General features: G+C 36.4%; 1 protein-coding gene across 20 annotated transcripts in view; it reads right to left on the reverse strand.

Moving 5' to 3' along the window:
* Dtnb (dystrobrevin, beta) overlaps nucleotides 1-19,601 on the reverse strand; it is a 368,991-nt gene that overhangs the window by 215,111 nt on the left and 134,279 nt on the right. For all 20 annotated transcript variants that reach the window (XM_013522584.1, XM_013522593.1, XM_013522592.1 and 17 more), the window contains one exon: nucleotides 6,541-6,626. In XM_013522584.1, coding sequence (XP_013378038.1) covers nucleotides 6,541-6,626 — 86 coding nt within the window. The remainder of the gene's footprint in view (nucleotides 1-6,540; nucleotides 6,627-19,601) is intronic.

Consider the following 19,601-nt stretch of genomic DNA (forward strand, 5'->3'; position numbering starts at 1 on the left):
CTGCAAGGTGATGGGGCTATTTAGACTCAACAGTCAGGTCTATGGGTGAAGAGCAGTTTCCTTTTATGTTAGCTTTCCCTGGCAAATGACTCACCTCCTGTCATCTTTCAACCAAGTGAGCAACTTAACCCAGAAAAATATGTACACATCTGTATGTTTGTAACACTACACACAACTAAATCCAAATGTATACACTATTCTCAAACTCATTAAAATTCTGTGTCATTTATTAATTTAAGTCAGAATGAGGTTGGAGGTGGGGCATCAGAATACCTGACACTTGTGCTGATTCAGTGCCTACTCCCCAACCTCACAAAAACTTCCAGGCCTCCCTTATTTTCCTTTTTCTTCTTCTTTTTTCCCTTATTCACGAAATGCAAATATAAGATACTATGTCTTACTTGCTTCTAGATATAAAACACTTAGTTACTTGAGAAATGTAAACATGGGCATCACCCACTGAGATTATGCAGTCACTGAAGCCGTCTAAGACGGCTGGCTAACAGGAACTATTGAGGCTTAAGTGTGCAGTGACAGATGGTTAAATGACCATAGAAGAGGAGGCTAAATTCTGAAGAGGTCAAAGTGTTTAATTGTATCTTCAAGGGGAAGCCTGTTACACTCTGTCAATGAAACGCCAAGGACGGAAACAACTGAGATGTCAGCAAGAACTGTCAATTCTGGGCAAAAACATAGAATCTAAGGTCTTTTTTTCCTCTATTATAAAACCACTGTAGTTTTAACCCAGAGAAAATCTGATAGCATTTTGCTATATTTCTTATTTTCCTCTGTGCATGATAATTCTTGTTGAAAAACACACAACATTTATGCACTTTCATCTGTAACATATTGTAAAGGCATTATATTCAATCAAGTGAGTGTCCCAAAACTTAACTGAGCTCTTCCTTCTGGACACTAAACTAACTCAAGTTTTCATATATTATTGTTTCAAGAAATATACCTAAAACTTAAGCTGGACACAGTGGTGCTGGGCTGAAGTACCAGCTACTCAGGAGGCTTGGCAGGAGGATTGCTCGACCCCAGGAATTCAAGGGCAGGCAGGGTAGTAACATAATGAAATGCTAGTCTCAAATAAACAAAATAATCCAAATCTTAAGGTACACCTCTGGTTTTCTTTAGGATAAATTCCAGAAATGGACTGACAGAATGGATACGAGTATTTTTATAGTCTTCCCCCATTCACCTGTTGTACTACACATCAAAATAGTAGCACTAGTTTTTAAAGGAATTTTATCAATCATTCTTTTAGTGCAACTTGATAGGGTTTGAAGAAAAGATTAGACATCTTAGAAAGTAAATAGAGACAATGTAAATATATCATAGAGTTAAATCAAGAGTTAAGTATGGTTAATAAACAGCAGATATTACAGTCTGCAAGTTTTCTTCTCATGAGCTGTATTTTTGGTTTCTGACATTACTGAGCTTCTATTATGCTTTTAATTAAATTTTGTATTCCTCTTATAAATCATTTGCATTTTGAATCCTGTTGTAAGTTACTGTTCAATCTAGGATACAATGGCCACATCAAGGAACCATTTCTATAAATGAATGACATATAGAGACAGAAATGTTAAGACATTTGAAAAATCTAATTAACCCACAGCTACTACAAACAGGTCCTGAGGAACAGATGCATTTTTTAAAGCGACTGTAAAATGCCAACTTGTAACCACTACTGTAAGAAACTTTGTCCTAAGTGTTTTGAAAATTAATTTTGCTTCTTTTTGTTACAAATACTTATGTAGTATGTTTACAAATAAAATTTAGCATAATTTTTTACTTACATAAAAATTAAATTAAAGGACCCATGAGTAGTACGTATTAACCTAAAATGGAAAAAAAAAAAAGAAAGAAAGAAAAAAAGAAAAAGAGACTAAAATGAACTGATAGTAGCTGCAGGTTAAGAAATGTTTCAAACTAAAAGCACAAATATTTAAGTCATTTCAAACATTATCTTGACATTAAAACATCAAATAAAAAATATAAGAGAAAATATGGAAAAAATGTAAATTCTAAAGGTAAAAAGCCAGAAAGATTAAAAAGACAATGCTAGTGTATATCCCATATACCGGAAAAACTAATATAGTGGAAACATTAATAGAGATAACACTACAGAATGCATTTAGTAGGAAGAGGTTACAACAGGTAGCAAGAACTAAAACAGTGGAATAATAAGTGGATAGAACAAAGTGGGTAACTGATGAACTACCATGATGTTACAATCTACTGCTATAGCTTATTTTGGCTGCACCACTATTCAGCCATCTCAACTAACAAGGACACAGAAACCAAGCAGAACAGGGTCTCACAACAGCCAAAACTGACAACCACAGAATTCAAACGTTTCTCTCATAATTGAATAACCATTTTAAGTCTTTATCTTAAATAAAATACTAAGAAGACTCATTATGTTTTCTCTGTCAACAGAATATGAGAAGTAGTCAGAAGAAAGGAGAGATTTCTAGAGCTGGTACACTAATAATATCATCACATTAGCTAGGTGATAAGGAACATACACAATCCACCACTCACAGTAACAGTTAACAATTAACAACAATTAACCACTGAAAGAGTACACTAAAATTGATCTTTGAACAACACAAATGTCAACTACTTGTATTACTTATACAAGGATTTTTTTTTATTTATGAAGATTTTTTTTTTAGAAACTCAAAGATGAGTTTCATAACTACAAATACCAAAAAATTAAGAAATGTATGTCATGAATATATAAAATATATGTAGATAAGACTATGTGGTCAATTTATAGAGATTGTATCTGTGTTTACATTTCTTTAGCTGCAAATGGTGTCATGTATAGTTTGTGTTTTTGTAAGTTTTGATAAATTTTAACTTCTTATAATTTCTCTATATATTATGAGAGGAATCTCATACACAGTCCAGAAATGGACTCACAGAACGGATATGACAGAATGGATACTTAGCTCTTGATTTAACTCTATGATATATTTACATTGTCTCTATTTGCTTTCTAAGATGTCTAATCTTTTCTTCAAACCCTATCAAGTTGCACTAAAAGAATGATTGATAAAATTTCTTTAAAATTCATCTAAAAACTAGTGCTACTATTTTGAAGGGTAGTACAACAGGAGAATGGGGGAAGACTATAAAAATACTTATATCCATTCTGTCAGTCCATTTCTGGACTTTATATGAGATTCCTCTCATAATATATACAGAAATTATAAAAAGTTAAAATTTATCAAAACTTACAAAAACACAAACTGTACATAACACCATTTGCAACTAAAGAAATGTAAACACAGATACAATATTAAAACACAGCTGCGTAAAATGAACTGCAGTACACACTGAACTACTGTAAATAATTTCATAGCTACCTCCCATTGCTATTACGGTCAGCTCAAGTCCTGCCAGTTCCCATGTAAAAACACTATGTGTATTGGCTGGGGATTTAGCTCAGCGGCACAGCACCTGCCTGGCAAGCGTGAGGTTGTGAGTTCACTTCCCAGTACCGGAAAAAAAAACAAGAACAACAAAAAAAACACACTGTGTGATGCAGATCATCTCCAAGCAAGCAGCTTGTTTCTCCAGAGAATTATATATTGTAGTACAAAATGATTTCTCATTATTCTCATGTACTTTTGTCATACATGATACACAGAACATACAAAATATATGCCAGATGACCATTTATGGTATTGGTAAGAGTTCCACCAAGAATAGGCTATTAGTAGTTAAGTTTTGGGGGAATCAAAAGTTATTTGTTGATTTCCTACTGGGAAGATCAGCTCTCCTTTAACCCAGTATTGTTAAAGAGCCAACTATAGTCTCAAAATACAAGAAGGAACTGTACAACCTTAAACTTCACAATTAGCCCTAAGCACATTAGACGATAATATCACTAGGAGATGAAAAATGTTTAAGTTTTGATCAGTGAGTCTTGTTTAAAACAGCAATATTTTAAAGTAGTTTCCACCTTGGAAGATTAAAATTAAAAAGCAGACATAGGCTTCAACACTCAAAAAAAGGTTATGTATGTTCAAAACCAAGATAACAATAAATAAAAATGAAACAGAGGGGCCAGAGATATAGCTCAGTGGCACAAGCACCTGCCTGGCAAGCACAAGGTCCTGAGTTTGATTCCTGGTACCAAAGAAAAGAAACAGCTACAGTTAATAGACAAGCTATAATTTTCATTATAAAGAAGATATACCATATTTAAAATATATCTGAATAGGATAAACAGTGATCTTAGTAATCAGTGATCTTAGTAATCAGCTTAGTAATCCAGTACAGTTTGTATCACTCCATACAATGCAATGATCTGGTATTCTGAGCACAATGACATATCCCATTTGGCTTGGCACGTGTGCTTTTCTACCAGTTCAATGTTGGTTCAAAGCAACAGCAAAAAATCTGCTATCGGGGCTGGAGCTGGAGCTCAGTGGTACAGTAACTGCCTAGCAAGCTCAAGGCCCTGGGTTTGAACTCCAGCAGCAAAAAACAAAACAATAAAAACAAAAACTGGTAGCCTTTCCATCCTTATTAGCAGAGTTTGCATTTTTACTAATTATAGCGCTAATACAGCAGTCATTTTAGGATTCAAGCAATAATCCGTACTTGGCAAAATTTTAATGACCTAGTACGGTGAGGTGAACCAATATAGAAGTAGCAGACGTTGTACAATCCCAGAAACTTAAACTCCAGAGCCATCTAGAATATGTAGTTATATAGTCAATTTTCCACTGTTTTTCAACCAGTCTTTCCATACTAATAAAGATGGTATGTAGACTTTTTATTTAGAATTACCATTTTTAAGAAGACAAAACTTCAGGGCCAGGGATATAGCTTAGCAGCACAAGTGCCTGCCTGGAAAGCGGAAGGTTCTGAGTTCGATTCCCAGTACAAAAAAAAAAACTTCAACCTTCTCTTCTTATAGTTGCATGAAATAGAATTTCATCCATATTAGTTTTCTCAGAAAAAGTCATGCTGAATTAAGAAAGTATGAAAAATTTCACCCCAAAGTCAGGTGCGGAGGCGCAGGCCTGTAATCCCAGCACTCAGAAGGCTGAGGCAGGAGATCATTGCGAGTTTGAGACCAGCCTGGGCTACAAAGTGAACTGAAGGCCAGCCTGAACTGCACAGTGAGACTCCATCTCAAAAAGAAAAGGGAAAAAAAAAAAATGGAAAATTTCAGCCCAATAGAAAAGTATTTTGTGATACCAAGTAAAAAAATGTCAGAAAAATATTTAAATAGAACTAAATTTTTTACCAAAACTATGTTCTACATAGCAGCTGATTTTGAAACGAAGATAAGCAGGACAACAGGTAATCAAATTGCATGATCTAAGAACCTTCTTTAGAGTATCTGTGTCTCACTGAGTATAACATCTAGCAGTCCAACTTGCAATGTTATAGTGACATGGAAGAAAAACCACAGAAAAAAAATGTCCCTATGAAGTGATCTTACTAAGAAACTTGGGCTTGCATCTGATCAAGCCTCTGTATCTTTCAATTAAAAAAAAAAAGTAGGGGCACAGAGAAACATCAAAAGGATGCAATCATCAAAACCCAGTCTATAAGAAATGCTATAGGACAAACAACCCAATTTTTCAACAGATAAATTCACAGAGTAGCTCAACACTTCATTAAAACCCACAGCCTCAAGCTCATCTCCCTGAAACCTGACAAAGTTCTTACAGAGTAAGAACTGTATCATGGCACTTGAACACTGGACTGTGGTTACCCGTCCTCCCATTACACTATCAGCACAGCAGAGAATGAAAGTGTAGCTTACAACAGAGCTCTCAATTTGAATAAAATGCCAGTACTGCCCCCTCCATAAAGAGAAGAAAATGTCACCTGCTGCTCAAAAGAATTTTGAAGGATTCTATGAGAAAAATACATGTAAAATATGTACATAAAATGTATTTTTCCATAAGAAAAGTATTGTAAAATATACAAAAAGTGTAAAAATATATGCCAGTGTTTGAGACAGTATAGGTTGTAATTATCTGATGACTGAATAAACGAAATCATAAGCAGCAAAGTTAAACAGTGACCAAAAGGAAAGATAATTGAAAAGATAACTGGGGTGGGGTGAGGGAACAAGCCATTAATTTCTAAATTGCTGAATCTGATCCTAAGTACTAAGGAGCAGCTTAACCATAGCAAACACCACCTAATAAAGACTGGAGTTAACTTGACCAAGCCTAGTAAAAGCACATAAATTTATTTTCTAAGAGCTCTCAATATAATTATCTTCAAGCATAGTTTTAATAATATGTAAAACATTTTAATGGCTTTTTAAATTTCAGCCTTACTAGTATCAACCTTTTAAATCAACCAACTTTTCCATCTGAACAGTAGGTGGCGTAACTCACATACTCTGAGCCAGCTGCTGAAAAGTGATATAATTAATGAATACTAAAAGTTCAACATGGCATCTTCCAAAATTCTGAAAACATTCATTTAAAACTGCTGAAGGGTCCTAATGTGAAGATAAATTTTTTCAAATAATATGAGGATACTTACATCTCAATTTGTCCAGCATTTTTCCACCACACATGGTTGCTAACATAGCCTTAACTGAAAATACCGTCAACTTGCCTCGGCCCTCACTGCAAAATAAATATTAGAAATAATTGCTCTCTGGAACCACAAAAGCAGTCAATGTATTACTACATATTGAGAAACCAGTAAAATGACTCCTGCCCTCACTGCAAAATAAATATTAGAAATAATTGCTCTCTGGAACCACAAAAGCAGTCCATGTATTACTACATATTGAGAAACCAGTAAAATGACTCCAGGCCTTATAGGTTACAATTATACCACATTTAGAAACCCTGGATTTTGTCCTTCTTCACCTATGCTAGGTAAAGAATGCTGAAACTAACTTAAATTACCTGGAAATGAGTTTTTAGCCCAGTCTGTAAATTACTTCTATTGGCTCTGAAAGCAAAGGCAAAGGCAAAGAGGATGAACCTGAATTATTTCTTATTATTTAAACCTATTATACTCACATATGAGGTGTTTTTAGGTAGTCAAAACTGAGGGATCACCTGGTTTGAATAATCTAGAAAAGTGTCCCTTACAGTAGGACATTATAACAAGAGTTTACTGTTATGTACTAAACAATAAGATCATATAGCAACCAAGACTACATGGTACATTCTTCATTTTCACTGTAACAATCTTTGTGTCACAATGCAGGTGTTTAGTTTAAGAAGCTTAATTAAATTTGTTTAGAGCTTCTCAGACACCACTATGAGAAAAGAAAGGGACAGCAATAAATATTAGCTCCTTTTTATGAACGGGAAAGATGAAAAGAAGAACATAGATGAATTACCCAAAGAACTCAGACCATGCACCAACAGGACCAAGACAAGGCCACCAAGGTGCCCTGTCCCACGTTTACTGCTCCATGCCCTGGTTCACTGCAGATAAAAAATTCCCTTGCTGATTGTTAGTTAGCATTAACAATAGGTGTCTGTGTTGTTCTCATAGAGTTTGTGCTCATAGTTTCTTAGTAACTTAGAGTAAAATATCTTTGCAATAAAAGGAATTGTGTCATTTTGGTTTTAAAAAGCAAATGTCCTGAGATTTATACTCACTAATGGTCCTAAGAGAGTGCTCCTCCGTTTCCAAATTTTCTTGCACACAGAAAGACCACTACACTACATTATGTTTATTCATAAAACAGAAAACTCTGTAATTAAGACAAAATTATAATGGGCTTTAATTTTTGTTTGTTTTGTTTCTGTTTTCTTGTTTTTTGAGACAGGGTCTCACTACACAGTTCAAACTGACCTTGAAATCACTATGTAGCCCAAGCAGGCCTCAACTTGCAGCGATCCTGCCTCAGCCTCCCAAGTGCTGGGATTTCAGGTGTGTGCCACCATGCTCAGCTCAGGATGGGCTTTTTAAAAAATAGACTGCTCTTCAAAAATAAAGATACTATTCCACATATGCTATGCAGCACCTAGAAATTATGAAGAATATTTCTGTATCAAATCATTGAGCATGATAGCCCATGCCTATAAACCCCGCACTCAGTAGACTGAGGCAGGAAGAGTGCTACAGGTTCTAGGCCAACCTGGGCTACACAGTGAGCTCAAGCCCAACCTGAGCTACATTGCAAGACTCCATCTCAAAAAGTTTAAATACCAGAATGCTGAGGGCTCTGAAGATGGTCTGGAAGGAAAAGCAAAACTTCCAGGAAATGCTATCAGAAAGAATGTTTTCCTTCAGGAACCTACTAACTTCTAAAGTGATTATTATGGATGGTTCTGATACTAAAACAAAGAAATCATTATAAAAATAAGTTTAGATATGTCTGGAGTTATTTGGATACACAGAAGAGTTGGTATAGAAATGCAATTATTTCTTTCTCTGTGCCAACTGGGCCCTTAAGAGATGGCACATTATCTAGATACAAAAAAAGGAAGAACCCAAAGAATGCAGAAAATAGTTCTATTCTTTTCCCAAAGAATTTACACACTTGCTATGCTTTAGATCTAAAATGACCCCACCAGTCTCATGTGTTTGGAAGGTAACTGGATCATGGAGACACTATATTCCTGCTTTAAGCTGCAAGTGTCAGGTATTTTGTCCCAGTAATTGGAAACTGACTAATACAAAAACTCAAATAATGTGCCCAAACGTTCATTCATAGTCATTCATTGCAGCATGTTTCTAATAGCAAAAAATTGTAAATACCCAAATGTCCACTAATAGAGGACTGAATACGCTATCATAAAAAAGAATGAGAAGTCAAGTGTGGTGGTGCACTTCTGTAATCCCAACACTTGGGAGGCTGAGGCAGGAGGATCTCCATGACTTCAAGGTCAGCCTGGAGTACACAAGCAAGTTCAAGGCCAGCCTGAATTACAGTGTGAGACCCTGCCTCAAAAAAGACAGACAGACAGACAGACAGAGACAGAGAATTATACTCTCACACACTTCTTTATGTACATATTAACTACCTGTAAAAGGATCTCAAGCCAACAACACTGGCTGTCTCCAGTAAAGGAGGACTGAATCTCAGCCTAAAGAGAGGAATTAAGTGGGTACTATTTTTATGGGGCATGGTGGCACATGCCTATAATCCCAGCACTGAGGGAGGCTGAGTCAGGAGAATTGCAAGCTGGAGTCCTACCTGAACAATTTAGCAAGATCTCATTTAAAAATAAAAAATAAAATGGGCTAAGGATGTTAACAGCTCAGCAGTGGAGAGCTCCTGAGTTACTCTGACCCCCAGTATCACCAAAAAATGGCACATTTGAATTTATAAATATTAAGAATATTTATACAAGAAAAGAAGGTTCAAGTCAATAAGCTAAGCTTCCAATTTGAGACACTAGATAAAACAGCATGTTACAGCCAAAACAAGAAAATATGTATGAGCAGAAATCAATGAAATTTAAACAAAGAAAAAAAAAAATCAAAGAAACCAAAAGATAGTTCTTTGCACTGATCAATACTGATAACTATCTAGGAGGGTAAGATGGGCAAGAGACAGAAACAGACACAGACACAGACACACACAGAGACAGACATGAATTACCAAAATAAGGAGTGAAAAACAGGACATCACTAAAGATTCTAGAGACATTATCGAAGTAAGAAAACGTTACAAAAACAGCTATGTCAACAACTTGATTAACTTAGATGCAAATACTCCTTAAAAAACAAATTTATCAGCTCACTCGAGAAGGAACAGATAACCTAACTAGGTTCTTATCCATTATAGAAACTGAATCTATTTTAAAGTCTTCACAAAAAGAAAGCTCCTCATTCAGAGAGCTATATTGGTAAATTCTAAACAGTTAATTTCATTTCTTCTTACAAAAGTTTACAGATTGGAAGTGAAGAAATAAAAATGTGTTATTCTAAGTAATCTAATCAACCAATGAAACTAACAAAATAAAAGCTACAGAACCTATTGAAACAGTGTAAATGAGTTTACCAACACTGAAGAACACAAGGTCAAAACACAAAATTCAGTATTACTTCCCTATGATAGCAAAAGACAATTGGAAATACGACAACCAAAAAACATGAAATACTTAAGATAAAAATCTTTTTTAAAACATGATCAAAGTTATACACTGAAAGCTATAAAATACAAAAGCAAAGAGAGAACTACCACATTCATGAAATGGAAAATTCAATACTGTCAACATGTCCAGTCTGCCTAAACCAAGCAGAATCCTGTTGTGACTCAAAGCAATCATCAGAGGTGATGGTAGAAGAAGACTTTCCCTGCCCTCACTCTGCACTTCACTTAGCATAGAGCACTCTTGACACCAGATTGTGAACTCATTTCCCCATACACACCAAGTAAATCTGCAGCAGACACTAGCTGGGTATTCTCTGACTCAGTTCTGACACTACCCATCTGGAGATAGTAGCAGATCTCACAGGTTGAGCACTCAATCTCATAAGATTAGCCCAACTTCAGAAGCCAGTTGGAAGTAACAGATGGCCACTTACACTTCTGACCACCCAGCTATAAGCCAGGGATTCCCATAACCCACTCCTAGGTTTGACTAATACGCTAGAGTGGCTCACAAAACTCAGGGAAACACTTTACTTGTGTTTATCTGTTTATTCATAAAGACCATTCAAAGGCTACAGAGAAACAGCCAGAAAAAGAGATGCAGAGTGAGGTATGAAGGAGTGTGAGGTTTCCATTCCCTCTCTAGGCATGCCATATGTTCAGTTACCCAGAAGTTCTTCAAACCCAGTTCTTTTGAATTTTTAAGAAAGCTTCATTATGTAGGCATGATTAATTAAATCACTGACCACGGGTGTTCAACTTAATCCTCAGCCCCTCTCCACTCCCTAAAGTTGGGGGATGGGACTGAAGATTCCAACCCTCTAACCACACAGGTTGCTTCCTTCTGCAACAGCCCCCCAACCCCCAGTTATACAGGAGCCCACCAAGAGTTATGTCATTACAGCAAAAGATGCTGCTGTCACCCAGGAGATCCCAAGCCTCGAGAAGCTAAGTCACACTTCTTAACACTCTGGAAATTAGAGGCCTTAGGAGCTCTGTGTCAGGAACCAGATATCAACAAAAGATTCTCCTTCCCTACTGACATTATCTATAAGGGTATCAGGAGCTCTGTCTCAGGAACAGGACAGAGACCAAACATTAAAAGATTCTCCCAGCATCTCTATCTCTCAGGTATTACAAAAGTATTAGAAACTCTGTGCCAGAAGCTGGAGCACAAAAGACCAATGTGTATATTTATTATTTTACAAATCTCAACCAAATTCACAAAATGGTATTTTTGTAGAAATCAGTAAGAAAATTAATAGTGTATCCTCAGATTTCTAAGCCCATATCCAATATCTATTTTTTTTTTCCAGTGCTGGGGACCAAACCCACAGTGGTAGATTAGTAAGCTATAAGAATATACTATTCAGATGCCTAAAGCTCACCCTATTTTTATTATGTTTATGAAGTTCCCCATGTTATTTTAATACGCATCCAGAACTGAGAGCTAGCAGCATAAGAGCTTTTAACGCAATACTAAACTTTTATTTCGTCGGCAATATTAAGTCAATAAAAGATTAAAGAAAATTAACAATACTGTTTGTATAAATCTTTTTAGCTCCAAATTTCACTTTCTTCCTTCAGAGACCAAATAACATCTATTCTTGCTACGAAGAAGAAACTGCCTCTATGTATGCAAACAAAAGGCGAGTGTAATGGACAGAGCCCAGCCCACTAGGAAGAGAACAGGTCAGACTTTCAGTTTCCTGTGAAGAAGGATGTAGCCCATTACATCCCATCTACATCTGTAACCCATTAGTATTCATCTGTAAACTCCATGTAGCAGGTTTTACTGGCATCTTCTAAAAATTATTATATTAATTAACACTTATACAACTTTTTTCCTAATCTTCCAAATGAGTTAGAAATACTAATATTATACTTTGCATCCTTTATTAAAAATATTTTCTAACTCAACTGTTAAATAAAAGACCTCCATTGAGTCTTATATTCAAATATTGAACAACAGATATAATTCTCAATTAACTTGAAGCAGCACTAAAACACCTGCCTATATTCTTTTCCATTCATTGAGACTATCACTCTTCTTGATGCTGGTCTCCAAATCACACAGTCTAGGCTAATGCAGATTAGGGTCTTTACAGTAAGAATACTCATCAACCTCTCAACGATTACCAGTGATATGTGGTCCTGTAACAGGTCATCACTCATATCCACTTTGTAACCATCTTTGTCTACAACAGCCACACAGCAATAGCCGCACATAACCTCCCACCCAACAAACCACGGGTCCTCTTTTGCCTGCCAGTGTTCAAGGGGTGCTTTATTGCACGTGCTTTATTAAGGTGGGGGATACGTATCTATATCAATGGGTAACTCAATTGGAGAAAGAAAATAGGTAAGAAAAGTTAAAGGAGTTCTATGTGCTGGTAAAGGTAGAAGTGTTTGAAATTAAGGATCATAAAGTGTGGAAGGTGAATTTACACACAGGAGAGATTTGATGGAAATGTTTAGAGCATTTTGATATAAGAATCTGTAAGTATGTAACTATACATTTTGAGAACAGAGGAAGTGGGCCCAGATCTTAATTATAAACTAACATTCCACTTAGAATGCTTGTCATCAGTTACAATGACTACTGTCAAAAGGATATTCATTCTTGAAAAACAGAACTATTAAATAAAAACATACAAAATAGTGTACTTAAAGACAGTTACACATACTTAAATATAAGTATAATGTAGCATAAAGAAACTATCATCCACCAAATTACTTAGAGGGGTACTTTTTTTTTTTTTTCTGAGACAAGCTCTCACTATCTATTCCAGACTGATCTTGCATTCACCATGTAACTCAGTCTGGCCTTGAATTTACAAAGACCTTCCTGCCTTGGCCTTCCAAGTGCACCACCACACCCAGCAAAAAGTGTTCTCTTAACATCTCACCTCTCAAGTCACATTATTTACAATTTTCTCTTTGAAAAGAAAAAAAAACTGAGTTTGAGTCCCAGTGTCAAAAGAAAAAGAAAAGAAAAGAAAAGAAACTTAGGCCCTTCCTCTCCACTACTTACTTTATAAGCCAAATGTCAGCACTGACTCCTTTCCTATCAATGTTTTTCTTGGCACTCAAATCCCTCAGTCTTCTTTAAGCCTAACTGTAACTTCCTATACAGAAACCGTCCCCAAACAAAGCAAAGAGAAGTTGTAACTTCCATATCTCTACTATTTCTTTAGAGCTCCACCTTTCTTACTCTACAATTAGAGACACACAGAAACTGCAGTCACTCAAGCAACCTAATACCCCATAATTAGATTCTTTGACTCTTTTTTCTGTGAAAAACTCATTCTTCCTTTTTTTTGAGACAGGATCTCACTATGCACTTCAGACTGGCCATGAGCTCACTTTGTAGCCCAGGCTGGCCTCGAACTGGCAAAGATCCTTCTGCCTCAGCCTTCCGAGTGCTGGGATTACAGGCATGTGCCACCACGCCCGGCTGAAAAACTCATTCTTGATCCTTCCCACTGGACCCCTGACTACTCAATATACACTGATCAAGTTACACTTAAACCTGAGTAGTGGGCTGCCCTGGACAAGGCATATACAACCTCACATATGCCCTTGCTTTTACTACTTCCAACATAAGGTACAAGAGTTTATAAGGAAACAATTCTCTCCAAAGAAGATCTGGAAAAAATATTTAACGTAGTGTCATCACAAAAAATATAACTCACTTAAAATCTAGCCTACTATAGCTACAAAATTGTTTATGAAGTTAATGTTTTAAATGTAATACAATTAACAAGGAATATTAACCACTATCCAAAGATATGAAAAATTAAAGGAGCAGATAATAGTTTTTGAGGGTGACTGGAGAGAGGAAATGCGTTGTTTTAATTCCAGACAGAAGCTCTCCCAACCAATACACGCTACCCCACCGCCAGCATGACGATTCTCCTTCTCAGACTTCTCTGCATGACTCATTTCGACAGACCCATCATTTCAGAGACTGACAATAAACTATGCACATGACTTCTGAAGAAAGTTATTATCCAACACTGAGCAAACACCATTATTAGCTCTGGTCCAAACTAAGCAGACAGTGAGTCACTCTGAATAAACACTGCTATGTTTTGACATGCAGATACCTTCAGCAGCCTCTCCAATCCTCACCCGTGTGTGCCCTTCGGGAAAAAGGTTTGTTTCAGTTTAATAAACCCTCAAACTCTGCCTATCTTTTTATATTTAAACTAACCTAATCTAGATGATGTTTCCTGGCTGTGCAGTACTTCATAAGAGTTTGCTATTCAAATTAATACTTTTAGCAGGTGATGCACAGCACCTGCCTGGCAAGTGAGACACCCCAAGTTCCATACCAAAAAAAAATTTGTACTTTTGAAAATAAGAAAACAAGGAACATTTTTTTTGGTGCCAGGAATCAAACAGGGAATACTTTTTATTTAAGAAAACAAGCCGCCAGGCACGGTGGTGCATGCCTGTAATCCCAGCACTCGGGAGGCTGAGGCAGGAGGATCGTTCCAAGTTCGAGACCAGCCTGAGCTACAAAGTGAGCTCAAGAACAGCCTGAACTGCATAGTGAGATCCTGTCTCAAAGAAAAAAAAAAAAGAAAACAAGCTGTTTCTATATATTTAGCAAACAACTGCGGATGCTGCCAAACATAAATTAGTACTTACTGTATGAAAATAAAACTTCTACTTTAGAAATATTATTACCAGCACCAATTATCACATGTTGCAAAAAGGGTTAAGAGCATTTCTCTTTGATTTTCAAAAATTTTCAAAAAAATTTTCCCGATTAATCTTTTTTTTGGGGGGGGGGTTTCGGTACCAGGAATCGAACTCACGACGTCACGCTTGCCAGGCAGGCGCTGTGCTGCTGAGCTAAATCCCCAGCCCCTTCCCAATTAATCTTAACTTATGAAACTTCACAATGAATGGATTATGCAATAATCAACTGCAAATCAAGAATCCACTCAGCAAACACGTCAAGCTGCTTAATCAAGTAAAAGCAACTTAGGATATTTTTCAGTTTTATTATAATCAGAATGCCTACTGTTTTTCATTTCAATCTTAGGGGCATTTATTAAGAATCCAATGCTATACTTACTGAGGAATAAAATAAATATAAAGTAGAATATCTGCTGTCAAGGGCTCACCTGTACAAACTCAATCTCATTTATACACTTATGAAGCAGTTTAGAATATTTAATAATTGAAGGCTAAAATAATGATACTAACAAGAATGACAGGTCATCAGAGAGGTAAAAATGGGGCTGCTGATAATAAAGAAAGCTACAGGATATGCAGAAACTCAGGGTGAATGCTGAGAAAGATGAAAGATTCAGACAGAGAAAGAAACAGAGACTGGGTATTCCCAGGGAGAGAGGGTAGGGGTACCACTAAGGGCAACCAACAGACGCAGAGGAGAAAGGAACATGCTGTGTTGAAAAAACAGAGGAGAGCCTCAAGGAGCTTAATTAGAGCTTGGTGTGAGCAGGGAGGTAAGGACTGGCACAAGCAGACACACTGAAGAAGATAAGCTTAACCACATGGAGTCTCTGAAGGTTTCTGAGGGAGGTTACATGATGAGAATAGTGTCTTAAACAGGTTAATCTGGAGCAAGGTACTGAATAGAATGGAAGTCTCTCTGGACTCACTACTTCTCATCAGTTTCAGATTTAAAAAAAGGCAAAAGAAAAGCAACACATTCAGAAGAAGTATTCCCTTTGGCCTTGCTTTTAAAAAATTATAAAAGGAAAGGATAAATAAGCAAAAAGTAAACAAAAATATTTCTGAAAACCCTTTGGAGGTCTGCCTATCTTAAAATCAGGAAGTTTCCTGTTTGGAAATTACAATGACTTCTCAAAGGAGAAATGCTACAAAATGCAGAGTAAATACACTCATTTCTGCTTCCTGTGCAGTTCTGCCACCAGATACCCAGAGGTGACTGTGGATGCTTACTTGTTCCAGCAGCAACACATCACCCATCTCATAATATGATGACATCACAGGCCATGGCACACCTGGGCTCCACTCCTTGCCCTACTCATAGCAGCTACTTTCTTCAGCTTTACAGCAGGTCACCTCACAGTCAAATCCTACTTCAAAACATTCAAGACCCCTAACTCATTCTCTATCATTTCCCAAAATTTCCTAAAACAACTGTGATCAGATCCTTACAAAATATGCTACTACTAAGGAAAATTTTCCCACTCAGCATAAGTACTCTCTAATTTTATTTGGTTTTTTTCTTGTCATCTTGAATAATTCTAAGACCCAGCAGGGATGTAAGTAAATACATGAAACGTCTATATTGCCAGAAAATTGTAATTTTGTTTAAAAATCACTAAGGAGGAAAAACTGTAACCTGATTATTATCTTTTATCATCATTGTTCACCCCATATTCTACTAGTTGGACAAATTCAGGAGTTAAGGAACACATCTGTTTTGTTTTGTTTTTTTGGTACTGGGGATTGAACTGAGGACCTTGCACTTGTGAGGCAGGCACTTGCATCACTGAGCTATATCCCCAGCCCCACAACTGTTTCTAAAATTATTTTTCTTTTGGGTTTTTTTTTCATACCGGGAATTGAACTCACAACCTCGTGCTTGCCAAGCAGGCATTGTACCACTGAGCTATATTCTCAGGCCCTGGTTTTATTTAAAATGGACTATTTTGTTTCTCCTTTTGCTTGGTGGGATGTCGGGGCAGTGCTGGACATAAACCCAGAGCTTCCCGTGTGCTGAGTATTTGTTGTTTTATACCATTCTGTTTTAAACATTCACTAAGAGGGAACTATGAAATTAATGCATCCAAGTTAAACTGCTAAAACAAAACTTTAAAATGTTTGCTAGCAGCATCTTCAAACTACACATGAATTTACTCTTTATAAATCCATTATAGGTTACAAATAGATAGTCTTCCACTTAAAATGGTCTAATATAATGATTCTTTTATTCTGGTGGTTAAGCAATGCATATTCAGTAAACTTCAGATTTTGATCTTTTCCTGGCTGGCGATATGCAGTATAATACTTTCTCTTCATGCTGGACAGGGTACCCGGCTGCAATATGTAATCAGTCACTCACTGATCAGCTCCTAGTCAGCCACCTACTCATGAGGGTAAATAACCAGTACTCTACAGTGTACCATGTTGCTCAGCTAGGGTGTTTAGTAGATTAGATGTTAATTAAATGCATTTTCAACTTGTGATATGTTTATCAGGATATCTCATAAGTTAAGGAGCATACTTGTATATATAAATTGTCACACTAAAGTAATCTTTAGATCATTCAAATTAGCTAAGGTATTTGCTATTGATTGTTATTTTAGATGGAAACAATAACCCTGGACCTTATAATTCTCATACAATTTGTGGATTTTATCCAAATCTAGTTTCAACAATTTACTATGGTTTTTTACAGGTTTGTTCCATATGTAAGGTGAAATTTCATTTACCCCTGAACTGACACTTTTGGTAAAGACAACACACTAGTTTACAAAACAAAAATTGATGAATTACATGAGAGAAAAAAATAAGAATAAATAAATTGTCATACACCTTTACTTCGCACCTTGGATGTACCTCACACTACATGTCCAAGTTTTTCCCACATTCACAGCAAATACCTCTTCCTTGACCAGTCAATAGAAAAAGACTACAAAGTCCACAGAAGGAAAATCATGGGCAAAGGTTACCACTCAGTGGTAGAGCAGTTGACTTGCATATGCAAGGACCTGAGTTCAATCCCCAGCACTATTCCTATCCTAAAAATTCCTGGACATGAAATACTACCAGTTTCAAAAACAGATCTACTAGAACAAATAGACTAGCCACTTTAAAAGAAGCATAATGAACATATTAAAAGTGATAGCATCAATATAAAACAAGAACCACAAATCATAAAAAAGAATGAATCAGATATACAATCACTAAACATAAAAAATATAGTATTATATGTATTCCACATAATAAATAATACCATCACCAGATAAAGGACAAATTAATGAGCATCAAAGCAGACTAAAGAACTCTTCTAAAAGAACTATACAAATTTTAAAAAGGTTAATTATATGTGAGAAATATTAATAGATAAAGAAGACAGTGGGTATGCCAACAGAAAAAAAGAAAAACACAGAGGAATCATTTGAAGAAATAATTGGCTTTTGGTAATGGCAGACAAGTTGACTGTGACCGTCTCTTCCTTTGAGCCAGAAAGATGAGAAAAAAAATTTTTAAATCTCTTTGAATGCAAATAAAAACAACTGAGTTACTCAATGTAGGGGAGACTGGAGGCCCAGGAAGGTGACCACAATTCTGAAATTACTTTTTTCCATGCAAGAGACCTTTTGCTTTCAGAGGAGGAAGCAAAAAGTCTAGTTATCTCTTAATAGTGTTAAGAGATAACAGAGTTATCTCTTAATAGTGTTGAGGGCTGGGAGAAAGATTACGGAGCCTTGGACCTGCCAAGGGAGAAGGGATCCTCGTGATCCTTGTGCCCCCATGCCCTTGCTACTTTGGGTTGAAAGCCCCAAAGCTGAACCTAAAGGAGTGGGGTTCAGAGATAAAAGGGCTGTCATCCACAGGACTAAATCAGAAACTGAATTTAGGTGATCTTGGATAGTTAAGATCTCCAGGCAACTAGCAAAAGCAAACATATCCCCTTTCTCGAGGAAACATTTCCTAGGACTTAAATTAGTTCTGGAAATAATTCTGTAATGTGTTATCTGGTATATAACAAAAAAGAATTGTGTTATGTAATGTCTGGTATATAATAAATTAAAAATAAGATATGAAATAAGACACTATGAATGAAAACTAGAAATAATAAACAGTACCAAAAAAAAACACAGGAAGGGCGCATGTTAGATTATAAGCACAGATCTTAAAATGACTATGTTTATTAGATTTAAGGAATAAGAGTAACAATGTATGCGCAGCTAAGTTAGATGGAAATATTATGGATACTCAGATAGGGCTAGGCCCTCAAAGGAGCCAGTATGGAAGACAAGCTACCTTGCAACTGTGGGAGATGCAGCACTTCTGCTGTGGGCCAGACCTCAAAACAAAAGATAAAACAAATGTACCCACATACTTCCTAAGGATAAACATCAGGGATTGATATTCTAAACAGGTATCAACCACTTTGAGAAAGTCAAGAAAAGCCACTAACCCAACCCCCTAGAAGAAAAGCCTCTGTTCTGTATTCATGCCCCACTGCTGCATGACTTGCTTCCCCATTTGATCCCAATGTAATCAATTTTACCTGAGCAATTATACTCATAATTTTATTGGTTGACTATAAGGTTTTGTCCCACCTCATACCCACCTTGCAATTTCCCATTTTTCCTCACCTTGGACCCACTTCATGTGGATTTGCTCTATAAAATTCCCTAGAAAAGGCAGAGTCCTCAGCAACCCACTCGGGACCCCTTGTGTCTCTCTCTCAGACAGAAGCTTTCTTTCCCCCAATACTGTAAATACATTCTGCTCTTAACCTCTGTTGTTCCTAAAATTCATTCTTCAATTTTAGAGAATATAAACTAAA

The sequence above is a fragment of the Chinchilla lanigera genome, unplaced genomic scaffold (genome assembly GCF_000276665.1).
Source record: "Chinchilla lanigera isolate Chin_1 unplaced genomic scaffold, ChiLan1.0 scaffold00068, whole genome shotgun sequence".
Lineage (NCBI taxonomy): Eukaryota > Metazoa > Chordata > Mammalia > Rodentia > Chinchillidae > Chinchilla > Chinchilla lanigera.